This window comes from Podarcis muralis, chromosome 16 (genome assembly GCF_964188315.1).
Source record: "Podarcis muralis chromosome 16, rPodMur119.hap1.1, whole genome shotgun sequence".
Taxonomy (NCBI): Eukaryota; Metazoa; Chordata; class Lepidosauria; order Squamata; family Lacertidae; genus Podarcis; species Podarcis muralis.
Genome location: NC_135670.1, coordinates 23,806,195 through 23,820,988, shown reverse-complemented (window position 1 = coordinate 23,820,988; position 14,794 = coordinate 23,806,195). Strand labels below are relative to the sequence as shown.

General features: G+C 50.5%; 2 protein-coding genes across 4 annotated transcripts; both read right to left on the bottom strand.

Moving 5' to 3' along the window:
• Positions 1–67: 67 nt before the first annotated feature.
• On the bottom strand, positions 68–4,943 carry LOC114586984 (coiled-coil domain-containing protein 157-like). Its single transcript, XM_028710863.2, has 6 exons — positions 4,811–4,943; positions 3,719–3,895; positions 3,217–3,385; positions 2,434–2,573; positions 1,640–1,707; positions 68–1,552 (listed from the first exon to the last, which is right to left on the bottom strand). Exons 2-6 carry the CDS (start codon positions 3,875–3,877, stop codon positions 1,267–1,269), a joined length of 822 nt encoding a protein of 273 aa, XP_028566696.2. The 5' UTR covers positions 3,878–3,895; positions 4,811–4,943; the 3' UTR covers positions 68–1,266.
• On the bottom strand, positions 3,902–14,405 carry CCDC157 (coiled-coil domain containing 157). 3 transcript variants are annotated; one of them, XM_077920409.1, is made up of 7 exons: positions 14,218–14,403; positions 12,370–12,673; positions 11,066–11,237; positions 8,299–8,998; positions 6,558–6,635; positions 6,365–6,388; positions 3,902–5,001 (listed from the first exon to the last, which is right to left on the bottom strand). In XM_077920409.1, exons 2-7 carry the CDS (start codon positions 12,615–12,617, stop codon positions 4,778–4,780), a joined length of 1,446 nt encoding a protein of 481 aa, XP_077776535.1. In that variant the 5' UTR covers positions 12,618–12,673; positions 14,218–14,403; the 3' UTR covers positions 3,902–4,777. The 3 variants fall into 3 exon arrangements, with proteins under 3 accessions (XP_077776535.1, XP_028565357.2, XP_028565358.1); XM_028709524.2 differs by lacking the exons at positions 3,902–5,001; positions 6,365–6,388; positions 6,558–6,635 and adding an exon at positions 6,646–6,780 and having other exon boundaries at positions 14,218–14,404; XM_028709525.2 differs by lacking the exons at positions 3,902–5,001; positions 6,365–6,388; positions 6,558–6,635; positions 8,299–8,998; positions 11,066–11,237 and having other exon boundaries at positions 12,366–12,673; positions 14,218–14,405.
• Between the last annotated feature and the right edge of the window lie 389 nt (positions 14,406–14,794).

The following is a 14,794-nucleotide window of genomic DNA, read 5'->3' as shown; positions in this document are numbered from 1 at the left end:
ACACTTTTAAGAATATGACCCCCCTGCATGAACCCCCCCCCCCCCAGGTTTAGTTGTCTCATACCGATTGATTGATGTCATAATTTTATTGCACATGGTATTATTTTAATTATGTCCACAACTGTAATTAATGGAAGCTACTTTGTTCTTGTGAAGCACGAGTTATAAGGTTCAGAAATACTGTAAAATAATTCTAGGAAGCCTCACTCAAAGGGGAACTGGAGGCGGTCGATCCAGCTGGAAGGCAGAGGGGCTTAGAAGGCCTGTACTTGCAGCAAACTAGGTTTAGAAACATGCTTTTAAAAATAACAACATTGAGATTCTCCAAATGTTGAACTCCATTTACTCTGCTTTTTTGCTGTGTGTTCTTGTCTAGAACCCACACACAGCCTTTAGCAGGGAAGAGTTCTTGGCCTTTTCCACCCAAGTTAAGACGAAAAGCATCTGGCTTTACCCCCCTAGGTCAGAAAAGGAGCTAAGAAAAATTGGACATCTGCGTTACAATGATCTGCTTCTTTTCTGCAGGGGATCCTTGACTGGGCCACTTCCCCTCTGAGGATCCCCTCCACCACTGCATTTCCTGTTGGAAGATGCGGAAGAGCTAAACACACAAATTACTTTAACTAGGGAGAAGTTCCACTGGCCGCAGCCCCTCCTGGCCATCACAGTTGTGACATGTATATTGTTGAGGTTCTTACTCCCACCTTCCTAGTCTGCTTTTGGTCCAGTCACACTTGGAGAACCTTCCTCACCCTGCCAAAGAATGCCAGTTCTGTGCTCAGGTGACCATCCTACCACAATGGACTGGATTTCAGGGGAAAGAAGCTAATACCCTCTCTTTCTCGCCTCTCTGTCATTTACAAACTGAAATTGGTGGGGTGTTTTTGGGAGGGAGGTTGATTTTTTAAAATGGAAGCCAAATTCCCCACGCTATTGGGGTTTTTTTTTTTTTTTTGCAGGGAGGTTACTAGACCTGGCAACTCAGAGCAGGGCAAAAGACTCAGAAAGATGGTTCCTGCATCCTTGCCTCAGTGAACTCATCAATTACCTATAAAGACTTTGGTGAGACTCACCTGGAGGGGTCACCATTGCAAAGGTGCATGACCACCTGAGCACAGGAGCAGCATTGCACCGGTGATTATTTGCAGCCAGGGAGCGGTCCAGCGATTTGGTCTCCCTTCGCCACCAAACCCCCCCCCCCACTCCCCGCTTTGCTTTGGAAATGTTGTCAACCTTCTGAACTTGCTCTGCAGGGCCTTTTTATTGTTATTTCTGGTGTTTCCTGTTGCAACGGGCCGAGTGGCCTGGGGTTCTGCTTTTCCCTTTCCCCCGGGCGTGGGCTCGGATGGCTTGTTCCTCAGAGATGAAGGTGAACGCCGATTTCCGGGAGGCCTCTCCTGTGAACGGCTTTGTCTGCTGGCTTCGGAAGGGGGAGCCGTTCTTCGAGGCATTGCGGGTGCTCTTAGATCTGTGTGGGGTTGGGCTCCCTGGGCTCTTGGGGCTGGCAGGAGGCCTCAGCGCTGCTCCCTGGGCACTCGTACGTGCGGGATGCCTGCGGAAGGAACGGAAGCAAAGAGGGGGGTGAGGAAGGGCCTTTCTTTGTTCATGGTCGGAGGATGCTGCAAACCAGAACACTCACCTGGTTGGCGTGTGCGTCCCGCTGTCTTGGGGAGAGGACAGATTCCACAGCTGGGTTGGAGGAACAAGCTGCGGCGAGGGGAGTTCCATATTAAATTCAGGTATGGGTGACACCTCTGTTTTACTTATTTATACAGTGGTACCTCTGGTTAATTCGGGCGCGGGTGGCACTGTGGGTTAAACCACAGAGCTTAGGGCTTGCCGATCAGAAGGTCGGCGGTTCGAATCCCCGCGACGGGGTGAGCTCCCGTTGCTCAGTCCCTGCTACTGCCAACCTAGCAGTTCAAAAGCACGTCAAAGTGCAAGTAGATAAATAGGTACCGCTCCGGCGGGAAGGTAAACGGCGTTTCCGTTTGCTGCTCTGGTTCGCCAGAAGCGGCTTAGTCCTGCTGGCCACATGACCCGGAAGCTGTACACCGGCTCCCTCGGCCAATAAAGCAAGATGAGTGCCGCAACCCCAGTGTCGGCCACGACTGGACCTAATGGTCAGGGCTTCCTTTACCTTTACCTCTGGTTAAGAACTTAATTCATTCTGGAGGTCCGTTCTGAACCTGATACTGCTCTTAACCTGAAGCACCACTTTAGCTAATGGGGCCTCCCGCTGCCGCTGCGCCGCCACTGCACAATTCCTGTTCTCATCCTGAAGCAAAGTTATTAACCGGAGGTACTATTTCTGGGTTAGCAGAGTCTGTAACCTGAAGCGTCTGTAACCCGAGATACCACTGTAAAGCAATTTATATACAACCAACCCCCAATTTGTGCCCGTCGCCATGGCTCTTCCCATTTTGGTGCTACCTTAGGCCCTTCCTGCTGGGCTGCCTCTCTCATTTTGGCCACTGCGGTTCGGAGGCGCGAGTTCTCTTCCTCCAGGATGCTGATACGAATGTTGTTGGCCTGCAGCTGCTTGCCCATGTCCTCCATGACGTCCCCAGTGCCTGTGACAGAGCCAGCGAGGACAGACTGGGCATCACGGACTCACAGCATTGAAACTGGGTGGGGGGGGGGGTCAACTCAACAACCTCTTTCTCTTCCCTAAACTATCCCTTTCAGATTACTAAGGAGGCCTTGGCCTGCAATAGGAGCACATCTGGACACTGGAAGGATCCTCATAGTGAGTTAGACCATTGCCCCATCTTGCTCAATATTGCATACTCAGGCCGGCAGCAGCTCTCCAGGGTTTCAGGCACGAGACCCCTGGAAACTGAACCTGGGACCTTCTGCCACTGAGCCTATTATTTGCTTATGTGCTTATTTAGGGAAACAGTTTTTGCTAAATGATAGGAGACGTTACCTAATGGTGAGAGGTATTGGCCATGACAGCTGTGGTCTGCCTTTGAATGCCAGTGACTGAAAATCACAGATAGGGAGAGATGCTCAGGTCCTTCTTACAGGGTTCCCTTGGGGGCATCTGGTTGAGCACTGCAAAATCAGGATGTTGGGACCAGATGGGTCCCCTTTGGCCAGATCCAGCACCCAGACTCTGATGGTGTTCTTAGGTGCAACTTCCAAGCCCCTCCCCTTCCTCCTATTAGCTCCTCCCCCTGGCACAGGGGACCTCCCTTCCCTTGGCCTCCTTACCTTCATACTGTGCCTCAACAGGGATGTGAAGGTCTGGGAAGAGGACCAGCAGCCTCTCCCTGTCCTTCAACTCCTCAATCAGCTCTTTCAGCTCAGAGACGGTCGTCTGCAGCTCAGACACACGCTGCTCCAGGCTCAGCTTTTCCTTCTGCGCTCGCTCTGTCTGCTTCTGCAGCGAGACAGATGGGAAAGGATGCTCACTTTTCTTTGGACTACCACTCCCATCAGCCCCAGCCAACACTAGGATGCTGGGGCTGTCGGGAGCACGGCTGATGGGAGTTGTAGTCCCAAACAGCCGGAGGCCACCGGGTTGGCAAAAGCTGGCATAGATTATGGCATATAAAAGTTTAACATGGCAAAACAGCTAGAAATTTTTTCACCGCAGTTTGATGAGAATTCTCATCCTTCTCTGTGCAATTTGTCCTGTGCTGGGGAGACATGGCCTGGGTCTCGCCAGAGGAGCCCATGTCAGGCGTCCCTACCCTGCCCACTTCCTACAGACCTGCTGGGCTGCCAGCTGGTGCTGGATCTCCCACTTCTCCTCCTGCATCTCCTTCAGCCTCTCCTTCAAGATGTACTGGTCCTCCTCCCTGTCAGCCAGGCTGGTCTTCAGCTGCTCACACTCCTGGTCCAAATTATCCAGCTGCTTCATCAGAGTCATTTGCTTGGTCTGCAGGGACTTCAGCACGAGAGGGGGAGATCTTGTTAGTTTGGACTCAACAGATGCAAGGTGGAAAGCCAATGATCAGCTGATTCGTCATGTCAAAGGGGCAGGTTGTAAACGGTGGGGGGGTGACAGGTTAAAGGCACCCCACTTTGCATTCTGCAGTGCTCAGCAGTAGAGCATCTGCTTCACCTGCAGAAGGTCCCAGGTTCAACCCCCAAGTAGGCCTGGGAAAGATTCCCTGCGTGAAACACTGGAGAGCTGCTGCCAGTCAGTGTAGACAGCACTGAGCTAGATGGACCAGTGGTTTCACTCTGGGATAGCTCCACTCTGGGATAGCTCCACCGGTAGAGCATGAGACTTCATCTCAGGGTTCTAGGTTCGAGTACCTACCACCTTGGTCAAAAGATTCCTGCATTGCAGGGGGTTGGACTAGATCAGTGTTTCCCAAACTTGGGTCTCCAGCTGTTTTTGGACTACATCTCCCATCATCCCTAGCTAGCAGGACCAGTGGGCAAGGCTGATGGGAATGGTAGTCCAAAAAAACAGCTGGAGGATCCTGGACTAGATGATCCTTGTGGTCCCTTCCAGCTCTATGATTTTGTAATTCTAAGAAGATTCCTATGCGCTGCAACGGGGAATGAGATCTGACCCGCCTCCTCTGCCATGGGGCTGCTGGGAGTTAGAGTCAGGGTGCTGTATTGGTTAGAGTGTTGGACTAGGACCTGGGAGACCAGGTTTCGCACCCCCACTTGGCCATGAAGCTCACTGGGTGACCTTGGGCCAGTCCTATCTACCTTGTAGGTGGGTTGTGGGGAGGAGAACTAGTATGTAAGCCACCTTGAGCTCCTTACAGGAAAAGGTGGGAGATGAATGAAATAAATAACAGCATCAAGACTAGGTTGCCCACCCTGATGTCCCCAGCCACACCTCTTTGTGCCGGAGCACGCTCTCAGCTTTGGCCTTCTCCTTCTCCAGCTCAGTGATGGCCCCGTTCAGCTGTTGCTTGGTACTCTCCAGTTGGCTCGTGAGGACCCCAAGCTGGTCTTTCAGCTTGTCCACCTCTGCTTTGCACACCTTCGTCTCCCTTAACTCCTGCAACAGCTCGCGCTTCGCTCGCTCTGGGGAATGCACAATAGCTCAAGAGCATCATGTCGCATGCTAGTGGTTTGCAATTTCAGATTTCAGGCAAGGAAGCAAGAGTTAGACTCGTCCCAGAGGCTGGCTCTTAAATACAGTGGTACCTTGGCTCTTGAACTAAATCCGTTCCGGGAGTCCGTTCGACTCCTGAAATGGTTCAAAAACCAAGGCGCAGCTTCCGATTGGCTGCAGGAGCTTCCTGCAATCAATCGGAAGCTGCGGAAACCGTGTCGGGTGTTCGGCTTCCAAAAAATGTTTGCAAACCGGGACACTCACTTCCAGGTTTGCACCGTTCGGGAGCCAAAACGTTTGAGTACCAAGGCATTTGAGAACCAAGGTACGGCTGTACATTCAAAGTTAAATGGCAAAAAGCGGTGGCCACAATCCAACACAGTTACTCGGAAATAAGCGCCTTAGCATTTCCATTCATTCTTTCAGCAAACTGAAAAAGGCTCCCCACTATAGACCACTTTGGCAACAAATAATAATAATAATAATTGTACCCCTCCCATCTGACTGGGTTGCCCTAACCACTCTGGGCAACTTGCAGCATATACAGAAACAAAATAAAACATTGAACATTAAAAAACTTCCCTATACAGGGCTGCCTTCGGATGCCTTCAAAAGATTGTATAGTTACTTGACGTCTAACGGGAGGGCGTTCCACAGGGTGGGTGCCACTACCCAGAAGGCCCTCTGCCTGGTTCTCTGTAGCCTCCCTTCTCGCGGGGAGGGAACTGCCAAAAGGCCCTTAATGCTAGATCTCAGAGTCGGGGCTGAACGACGGAGGCGGAGGCGCTCCTTCAGGTATTCACCTGAGGCTGAGGGGAGTGGGGGGCTGGCCACCCTCTCTCAGCCTCCACACGGAAGAGGAAGCAAGCTTGTTTTCTGTTGCTCCAGAAGGTAGGATCTGAACCACCAGATTCAAATGACAAGAAAGAAGTTTCCGAGGAAACATTCGGAAGAACTTCTCGATGGCAAAAGGTCAGTGGAACAGACTCCCTTGGAAGGTGGCAGCCTCTCAGTCACAGGGCATTTTTAACAAGGTTTGATGGCCATAATAATAATAATAATAATTTATTATTTGTACCCCGCCCATCTGGCTGGGTTTCCCCAGCCACTCTGGGCGGCTTCCAACAAAGATTAAAAATACATTCAAATGTCAGACATTAAAAACTTCCCTGAACAGGGCTGCCTTCAGATGTCTTCTAAATGTTAGGTAGTTCTTTATCTCTTTGACATCTCTTTGGCCATCTGCCCAGCTTTATTTAACTGTGATTCTTACATCGCAGGGGCATGGAATAGATTGCCTTTGGGACCCCTTTCAACTCTACAGTTCTATACCTCTATGATCCCTCTTTCCTCCATCTGCAGTACAGAGAAAATGACACTATTATTTGGGACAGTTAGCAGGACTGCAACAAGATACCGGTTTGTTTTTACAGTCAAGCAGTGTATTTTGTGAAATAAATTACATGAAATGTTCTGAATCTTGGGAATGGCCTATATGAAAAATGCTGCCTGGTGTTCCTCTTACCCAGCCCTTGGATGGTGTCTTCCTGCCGTTGGAGCTTCTCTTTCAAGGTGGAAACGTTCTGCTCCAAGGCAGCGGCTTCTGGAAGTAGTCAAACAATGTCACCGGTCAGCATGGACCGTAGAGGAAAACAGGAAGCTGCCTTATGCTGAGCCAGACCCATCGATCCATGTAGCTCGGTGTGTCTGCACTGACAGCCCGTTGCTGAGACGGAAATGCAGGAGCCCTTTGGAATCAAAGGTTTGGGACAGACTGGGGTCACATCCATACCATACATCTAAATGACATGGTTCCCCTCAAAGACTCATGGGAACTATAGTTTGTTGAGGGAGTGTAGCTCTCTGAGGGGTAAACTATAGTTCCCAGGATTCTTTGGGGAAGCCATGTGCTCTAAAGATACGTATATGCAGCCACAGCCTGGCAGGTATCGGAATGGAGAATGGGCAACCTGTTGCCCTCCAGATGATGTTGCACACCTAAATTGCAGGTTTAATCCCCGTAAGGGATAGCTGCACATTCCTGCATTGGAGGGAGTTGGACGCGATGGTCTACAGGGTCCCTTCCATCATGATTCTATGATTCCCATCTTTCCGGACAACTGGCTGTGCTGGCTGTAGCTGTTGACAGTCACAGTCCTTGGGGTCTCAATTTTCAGCGGTGCCCTGTGCAATGCCAAAATTTAGCACGCACACACACACCCGTCTTGCACTTTCCTGTCTACAATATATTTGTGGCACCCCCAAAGCTCCACACCTAGTGCAACTCAACCGAACCAGTTGCGCTCCCTTAAACCTGCCTGACAGTTGGAGTCCAAAAAACACCCATAGGGCAGGTTTCAAGATAGGTCTAACTATACAGTTGTACCTCAGAATTTGAACCGAATCCATTCTGGAAGTCCGTTTGACTTTCAAAATGTTCGGAAACCAAGGCACAGCTTCCAATTGGTTTCCGATTTTGCAGGTGCACCGGAAACAATAGCGGAAGCCACGCTGGACATTCGGCTTCCAAAAAAATGTTCAGAAACCAGAACACTCACTTCCGTTTTTTGATCGTTTAGGAGCTGGAACGTTCGAATCCCAAGGCTTTCGGGAGCCGAGATACGACTATGTTCAACATACATGAGAAGTGCTAGAATTTTTGTCCCGCTCCTCTCCAGCTTCTGCTTCTGCCTCTGATGCTGGACTTCTCTCTGCCACAGACTCCTCCTGCTCACTAAACCCTGTTGCCTCTTTGGCTTTTGACACCTCCCCCCCCCCCCAGTCTGCTCCCTCTGACCACTCACCCTACTCCAATCCCCTGGGGGTTCCCTTGGGGATTCCCCAGCTGCTGCCTCCCACCACTCCTCAGCATCCAGCCAGTCTGTGACATAGAATTTCACTTCTGAGAGGAGGAGGAGGAATTTGGATTTGATATCCCTCTTTATCACTACTTGAAGGAGTCTCAAAACGGCTAACATTCTCCTTTCCCTTCCTCCCCCACAACAAACACTCTGTGAGGTGAGTGGGGCTGAGAGACTTCAAAGAAGTGTGACTGGCCCAAGGTCACCCAGCAGCTGCATGTGGAGGAGCGGAGATGCGAACCCAGTTCCCCAGATTACAAGTCCACCGCTCTTAACCACTACACCACACTGGCTCCCAGGGATTCCCTGGGAGAAGCCAGGGCTATGAAAATGGTACAAATTTCCTTTAAATACATGGCGTGGATGTGAGCTGGCTGAAAGAAAGAGACGGGAAAGGATGCTCACTTTTCTGGAGGTCCTCCTTGCCCATCCGCAGGGTGGCCATCATCTGCAGGTTCTCCGTATTCCTTCTTTCAAACGCCTGCTCCGCCTCCTTCCTCTTCTGCTCCTGCGCCTCTCTTTCCTTCTGAAGGCGGCTATCAAAAGTCTCCAGCTGCCTCTTGAGCTCGCCCTTCTCCTTCTCAGACTCTTCCAGCTCCCCCTTCAGAGGGTTGATGAGTTCCATCAGCTTCCGGAGGTGCTTGTTGATCCGGGAGAGGTCCTTGCTTTGCTCGGACGCCCAGTAGCTGATGTCCACAGCCGTGAGCGGCTTGCGGCCCAGGGTCTCCTCCACCATCTCCAGGAACCTGCTCAGAGACGACGGGAGGTTCTGGCTGCTGCAGATGCCGATGATGGCACTGCCCACTTCCCGGAGGCTGAGCTGCGCCCTCTCGCACGCGTCGCAAGGCACCAGGGATGACTCGATGGTCTGACAGTGGGTGCTGCAGATGGGCTTGGCGGCCCCCTGGGCTGGCGGTGCCTCTGAGGAGGTGGCGGGGCAACCGTCCAGCAGCCTGCTGCTGGCCGATGAGGTCAAAGGGGAGGACCGGAAGCTGGGCAAAGTCACATCTGACTCCGAGAAGCAGATTTTTAAAGACTCGTTCTCAGCTTTCGCCTCCTGGAAGGAAGCATTTGTGCCAACAGCATCCTCTCTGCTGCGTTTTTTCTAGGTATAAAAGAGAAAGGGCGGCATTAACTTTCCAGGTTTTTATTTTATTTTGGGAGGATCACAGGAGAGGTTTGGGGGGGGAAAGGAAGTTTGGGCATGTGCTGTGATCAGACATAAAGGTAAAGCTAAAGGTACCCTGACCATTAAGATCCAGTTGCGGATGACTCTGGGGTTGCGGCGCTCATCTTGCTCTATAGGCCAAGGAGCCGGTGTACAGCTTCCGGGTCATGTGGCCAGCATGACTAAGTTGCTTCTGGCGAACTAGAGCAGCGCACAGAAATGCCGTTTACCTTCCCGCTGGAGCAGTACCTATTTATCTACTTGCACTTTGACGTGCTTTCAAACTGCTAGGTGGGCAGGAGCTGGGAACGAGCAACGGGAGCTTACCCCGTCGCGGAGATTCGAACCGCCGACCTTCTGATCAGCAAGCCCTAGGCTCTGTGGTTTAGACCACAGCACCACCCGTGTCCCGTGATCAGACATGGTTTGATACTAAGAACATAAGAAATATAAGAACGTAAAAGGAGACTTGCTAGATCTTGTTTGGCATCCATGGCCAACTAGATGCCCCAATGTGAAGCATGAATGCAGGCTGTATGTGCAAGAGCCCCCACCCTACTTGCGATTCCTGGCAACTGACATTCAGAGGCGTACTGCCTCAGACACTGGAGTGAGGACATAGTCATTGTGGCTAGCAGCTACCAACAGCCTGATGTTCCTCCATAAATTGGTCAAACCCTCTTTTAAAGCCATCCATGTTGGCAGCCGTTACCACATGCCCTTGTGACTGTGACTCTTAACTCTTCCCAAGGATTCAAATGACGGCAGCTTGGCCTGTGCTGATAGCAGAAATGGTTGACTCCACCTTTCCACCCGTAGAAGTGCTCAAGGAGCTTTTCCAGCACTGAGCTTATGATGGAAGATCATTTGTATCTTGCCTGCCTGTTTGGATAACTGCAATGTCTTATGTGCTGTAGTGTGAGCAACGCAACAAAGCTTGGTTGGGGCCCTGCAACCTTCCAGATGTCGATGGAAGTCCAGCTCCCATCAGCCCCAGCCAGCAAGGCTACTGGTTGACTCAGGGATAATGGGAGTTGTAGTCCAGAAACATCCAGAGAGCCACACATTCCCCATCCTTGCTGTAAACGGCAATCCTGCAGCCTGTGAAACATCAAACCCTCCCTGTCAATGATTTTGGCAGCCTGAGACTACAGCCTAAGTGCATGATTTATGTTGACAGGTGGGTATCACCATCTCCAACTCCTCGAAAGATTCCATCAACCATGTCTACAAAATTTTTTTTTAAAAAAATACAATCACTTGGGAAGACAGGCGAACTAATGCCAGTATACTGGAAGAATCAAAGATCACCAGTGTTGAAGCAATGATTCTTCAACATCAACTTCACTGGACTGGTGATGCCTGATTATTGTCTTTCAAAGAAACTAATTTATTCCGAACTTAAAAATTGAAAGCCTAATGCTGGCAGTCAACAAAAGAGGTTTAAAGACTCTCTTAAGGCAAATCTAAAAATATGTTGTATAAACACCGAGAACTGGGAAACACTGGCCTGCGAGTGCTCCAATTGGAAAACAGCCTTTACCAAAGGTGTCTTGGACTTTGAAGACGCTTGAACTCAGGACGAAAGGGAGAAACGAGCTAAGAGGAAGGCACGCTGGGCAAACCCTCACCATGGTCAACTCCCACCCGGAAACCAATGTCCCCACTGTGGAAGGATGTGTGGATCCAGAATTGGCCTCCACAGTCACTTACAGACTCACTGTTAAAACAGTGTTTATGGAAGACAACCTTACTTGGCTACAAGAGATCGCCAAAGAAGAAAGAAGAAGATCGGATTGGAACCTCAAGCACCTGTACAGCCAGCCCTGCATCTCCTGGGGGGTCTTTCAGCAGCAGGCCTCCCGGGTGCTTTCAGATTTGCATGGAAATATTCTTGGTACTTTCCCACTGCTTGGAGAAGGGAGATAAACCACACCTATCTGGCCAGAGGAACGTTTGGTCAGTGTGCATGCAGAAGCAGACCAGCCCACCAGGGCAGCCTACCTCAGAAGCCAGCTGCTGGTAGAGGGATCCCAATTTCAGCATGCTGTTCCAGTACTTCTTCACAGCCAGCCCGATAGACATGCATGGTCCTGTTGTTCTGGATGGGGGCACGGCTTGTTCACTGGTTAGGTTCTCCGTGTACCTGGTGAAGCTTTGGAGCAGCAGCAGCAACCTTCAGAGGACAGAAAGGACATCCTGCTTTAGTTTTGTAGTTTGCGTTTCAACCCCAATTTTCTTTCTGAAAGGAAGCCCAAAGCAGCTACTGGCAGCATACCAAAAAAATGTTCTCAAAACCAACCACCACACCCTCCAATGTGTTCTGGGCCAGCTGAAGTTTCCAGACAGGATTGTAGGAAGCTACCATTGGTCCATCTAGCTCAGTACTGTCTACACTGACTGGCAGCAGCTCTCCAGGGTTTTCAGACAGCGATCTCTCCCAGCCCTACCTGGAGGTGCTAGGAATGGAACCTGGCACTGCTCTGCCACTGAGCTACAGTCCCTCTTCTTTAAAGAAAACCCCATATATTGTGGGATACAACATAAGCAGTCAAGTACAACACTTCCTGTTTGCCTAGGGTGGACACAGACAGGGGGATGTTGATCCAGCCAGTTGAACTTCCTGTTACACCTGGTCTGGAGCATCCTCGCCCTGCATGTGACCAGGTAGGTGGGTGTGACCCTTGGAGATCTCACAAAAGGTCCAGTCGCACAGCCACCTTCCCTCTTTTCATGCCTTTTCTTCTCTTGGACTGCACTGCTGGCTCTCTGCCAGCAGCGCATGGACCCACCCTTACAAGGATGTAAGCCACACTGTATCTGTAACTACAAGCTAAAGCCTGCCTTCAGGGATCCAACTGTAAACTGAATGTGAGTAAACTTCTTGCTACTTTTAAAAGAAGCTTCTTGTGTCTTTATTCTTTTTGGGAGGAATAAAAGGGGTCTTACCAAGAATAAACTCCAATCTGAACAAAACCAGATTGAATTGCTAAAGAGACTCAAATGAATCTACCAACTAGCTTTCTGCTGTGTAAAGGGGAATGAGCTCTGCTATATATATATGTGTGTGTGTGTGTGTGTGTGTGTGTGTGTGTGTGTGTGTCTCTGTGTGTGTGACTCACTAACGTGAGTTTGGAAGGATAACATTTAATCAATATATCCTCTCCTAGTATCCACAACATTCCCACATATATAATGGATGCAGTAATCTAATTCAAAACCTGGCGCATTCATTGGGGTTTACTTCCATTCCAAGTTAAGAGTGGCTCAACAAGGAATCATTGCAGAACCGCCGGACCTACCCTCACCTGTCAATCACTAGTTCCAGAAGAACCACGTGGGAATGATGGGTAAACTCAGGGTCATTCTGTGCAAAGTCGTAGTGCTCAAGCAAAGCAACCAAGTCCAGGTCACAGGACAACTTATCAGGAAACTTCCAAGACGGGTAGCGAACAGCCCCGGCTCGGGTGAAGACGCTGAGGACGGTTCCCTGCAGATCCGTTATGTCCTTCCGCAGACTCTCCATGTAGTTTTGGTTAACCAGCAAGGTCACCATGTTGCCACGCTGATGTCATTCCACCAACCACCAACCGGGTCTTAGGGCAGATGTTCCTGGGAAAAGCACAAGCAAGACCACCTACCTTCATCAGGCTAGTCAAGGTAGGGAGAAAGTCGCAAGAGGGAAAAGGTTAAGCTTCCTTCCTGAGTTCCCTAAAAATCATGCCCCAACCGTATTACAAGCATGGGGAACCTGTGGCCTCAGGTGTGAATGTAGCCTTTGTGCCACCCCTTATCCAGCTCTCTAAACATTCCCCAGGCCACATTCCTCCCTAACTCTGGTTTCACTAGGCCGTACAACCAGAAAAATTGTGAGCCACTAGAGTTTGCAGCAGCATAAATTTCCCCAATAAACACTATTTTTCTCCGTTACTTTAAAGCAGTGTACAAAACACATTGTCTTGTCAGCAGTCTCAAAAACTGCCTTGCAAAGTAGGCATGATTAACTTAATTTGCTCCCTGCTTGCTAAATTTGTGCTGCTTCTTGTAGCCTGAAGAGACGGCCTCTTAAAACTAGCATTTGGCAGGTATGCTACTGCATAAAATGGGATGCAATCCTCCAACACACATTTTATTAGGAAGCAACACAAGGAAACCAACTCCCAGGACATTGTGCATACTAAAGGTAAAGGACCCCTGGACGGTTAAGTCCTGTCAAAGGCAACTATGGAGTTGGGGCATTCATCTTGCTTTCAAGGGAGTCGGCATTTGTCCACAGACAGCTTTCCGGGTCATGTGGCCAGCATGACTAAACTGCTTCTGGCACAACGGGACACTGTGACGGAAACCAGAGCACACGTAAATGCCGTTTACCTTCCCACCGCAGCAGTACCTATTTATCTACTTGCACTGGTGTGATTTTGAGCTGCTAGGTTGGCAGGAGCTGGAACAGAGCAACAGGAGCTCACCCCATCACGGGGATTTGAACCACTGACCTTCCAATCGGCAAGCCCTAGGCTTTGTGGTTTAGACCACAGTGCCACCTGCACTTTGTATACCTTGCATACTAGGTTAGCATTTCCTATAAATGCTAAACCTGGGGGTGGGAGGTGAAAGGAAGGAAGCAAGGCACTCTGCACATGCTCAGACACACTCTTGCTGAAGTGCCTTTAAAGGGTCCCTCTGTGGGTTAAACCACAGAGCCTAGGACTTGCCGATCAGAAGGTCAGCGGTTCGAATCCCCGCAACGGGGTGAGCTCCCGTTGCTCGGTCCCTGCTGCTGCCAACCTAGCAGTTCGAAAGCACGTCAAAGTGCAAGTAGATAAATAGGTACCGCTCCAGCGGGAAGGGAAACGGCGTTTCCGTGCACTGCTCTGGTTCGCCAGAAGCAGCTTGGTCATGCTGGCCACGTGGACGCTGGCTCCCTCGACCAATAAAGCAAGATGAGTGCCGCAACCCTAGAGTCGGCCATGACTGGACCTAATGGTCAGGGGTCCCTTTACCTTTACATTGCGGGGTGTGTGTGTGGAGTGGATCTTCACCAAGGTGGGTTGATGGGAGGAGGGTCCTGACTGGGGTGCAGTGCCAGGCTGGCTAGCAGAGGCAGCCACGAGTAGCCCAGGCTGGCGAGATTCCCTGTTGCCAATAGACTTCCTCACCTTCCCGCCCAAAGGAGGGACGAGGTGGGCAAGACCCACCTGCCAAACAGCCGCCGCCGCAGCAGCCAGGCTCTTCCGCTCTTCCCAAGCCTCGGCTGCCATGGCAACCCCGAGCTTCTTAGGCGCGCCCCCTTTGCAACTGAGCGGATAAGCCCCGCCCTCTTTGCCACTCAGCCGATAGGCCCCGCCCTCCTGCCTTCTCTATAGAGATACGTATAGGAAAACCTGCGTTTCATAAAACGTTCGGTTCGCGTTTGACCAGTCGCTCTATGCAGAGCGGAGCCATGTTAGGGAAGGATTCCGGGAGGGCAGGGGGATGTCCGTCCCAGTGTCTTCCGACACTTCGAAGATCCAAGATTTTTATTGTGGCACTTTAGAGACCTAAGGGATGTACATACTGCGATAGCAGAGTTTCCTTGATCAGATGCATTAAAGTTGGATAATTGGGCTGCTAGATCAGAACGAAATCCCGGTGGGAGGGGAGGGATGTGTGGAAGAGAATGCGAAAACGGGAAAAGTCTGACAAACTGTTTTTAAATATCAGATGCACGCAATAATAATAATAATCGCACTTGCC

What these genes read in the sequence shown, in the direction of transcription:
- LOC114586984 (XM_028710863.2), bottom strand. Translation starts at nt 3,877, where the DNA reads ATGACTCTGATGAAGCAGCTGGATAATTTGGACCAGGAGTGTGAGCAG. An exon ending in TGTTGAGGCACAGTATGAAG is followed by an intron (nt 2,574 to 3,216) that starts GTAAGGAGGCCA and finishes GCTCTGTCACAG; the next exon opens with GCACTGGGGACGTCATGGAG. An exon ending in GGGACGCACACGCCAACCAG is followed by an intron (nt 1,553 to 1,639) that starts GTGAGTGTTCTG and finishes TTCCTTCCGCAG; the next exon opens with GCATCCCGCACGTACGAGTG.
- CCDC157 (XM_077920409.1), bottom strand. Translation starts at nt 12,617, where the DNA reads ATGGTGACCTTGCTGGTTAACCAAAACTACATGGAGAGTCTGCGGAAG. An exon ending in CAAGGAGGACCTCCAGAAAA is followed by an intron (nt 6,636 to 8,298) that starts GTGAGCATCCTT and finishes GACTACTTCCAG; the next exon opens with AAGCCGCTGCCTTGGAGCAG. An exon ending in AGACACCATCCAAGGGCTGG is followed by an intron (nt 6,389 to 6,557) that starts GTAAGAGGAACA and finishes TCTGTACTGCAG; the next exon opens with ATGGAGGAAAGAGGGATCAT.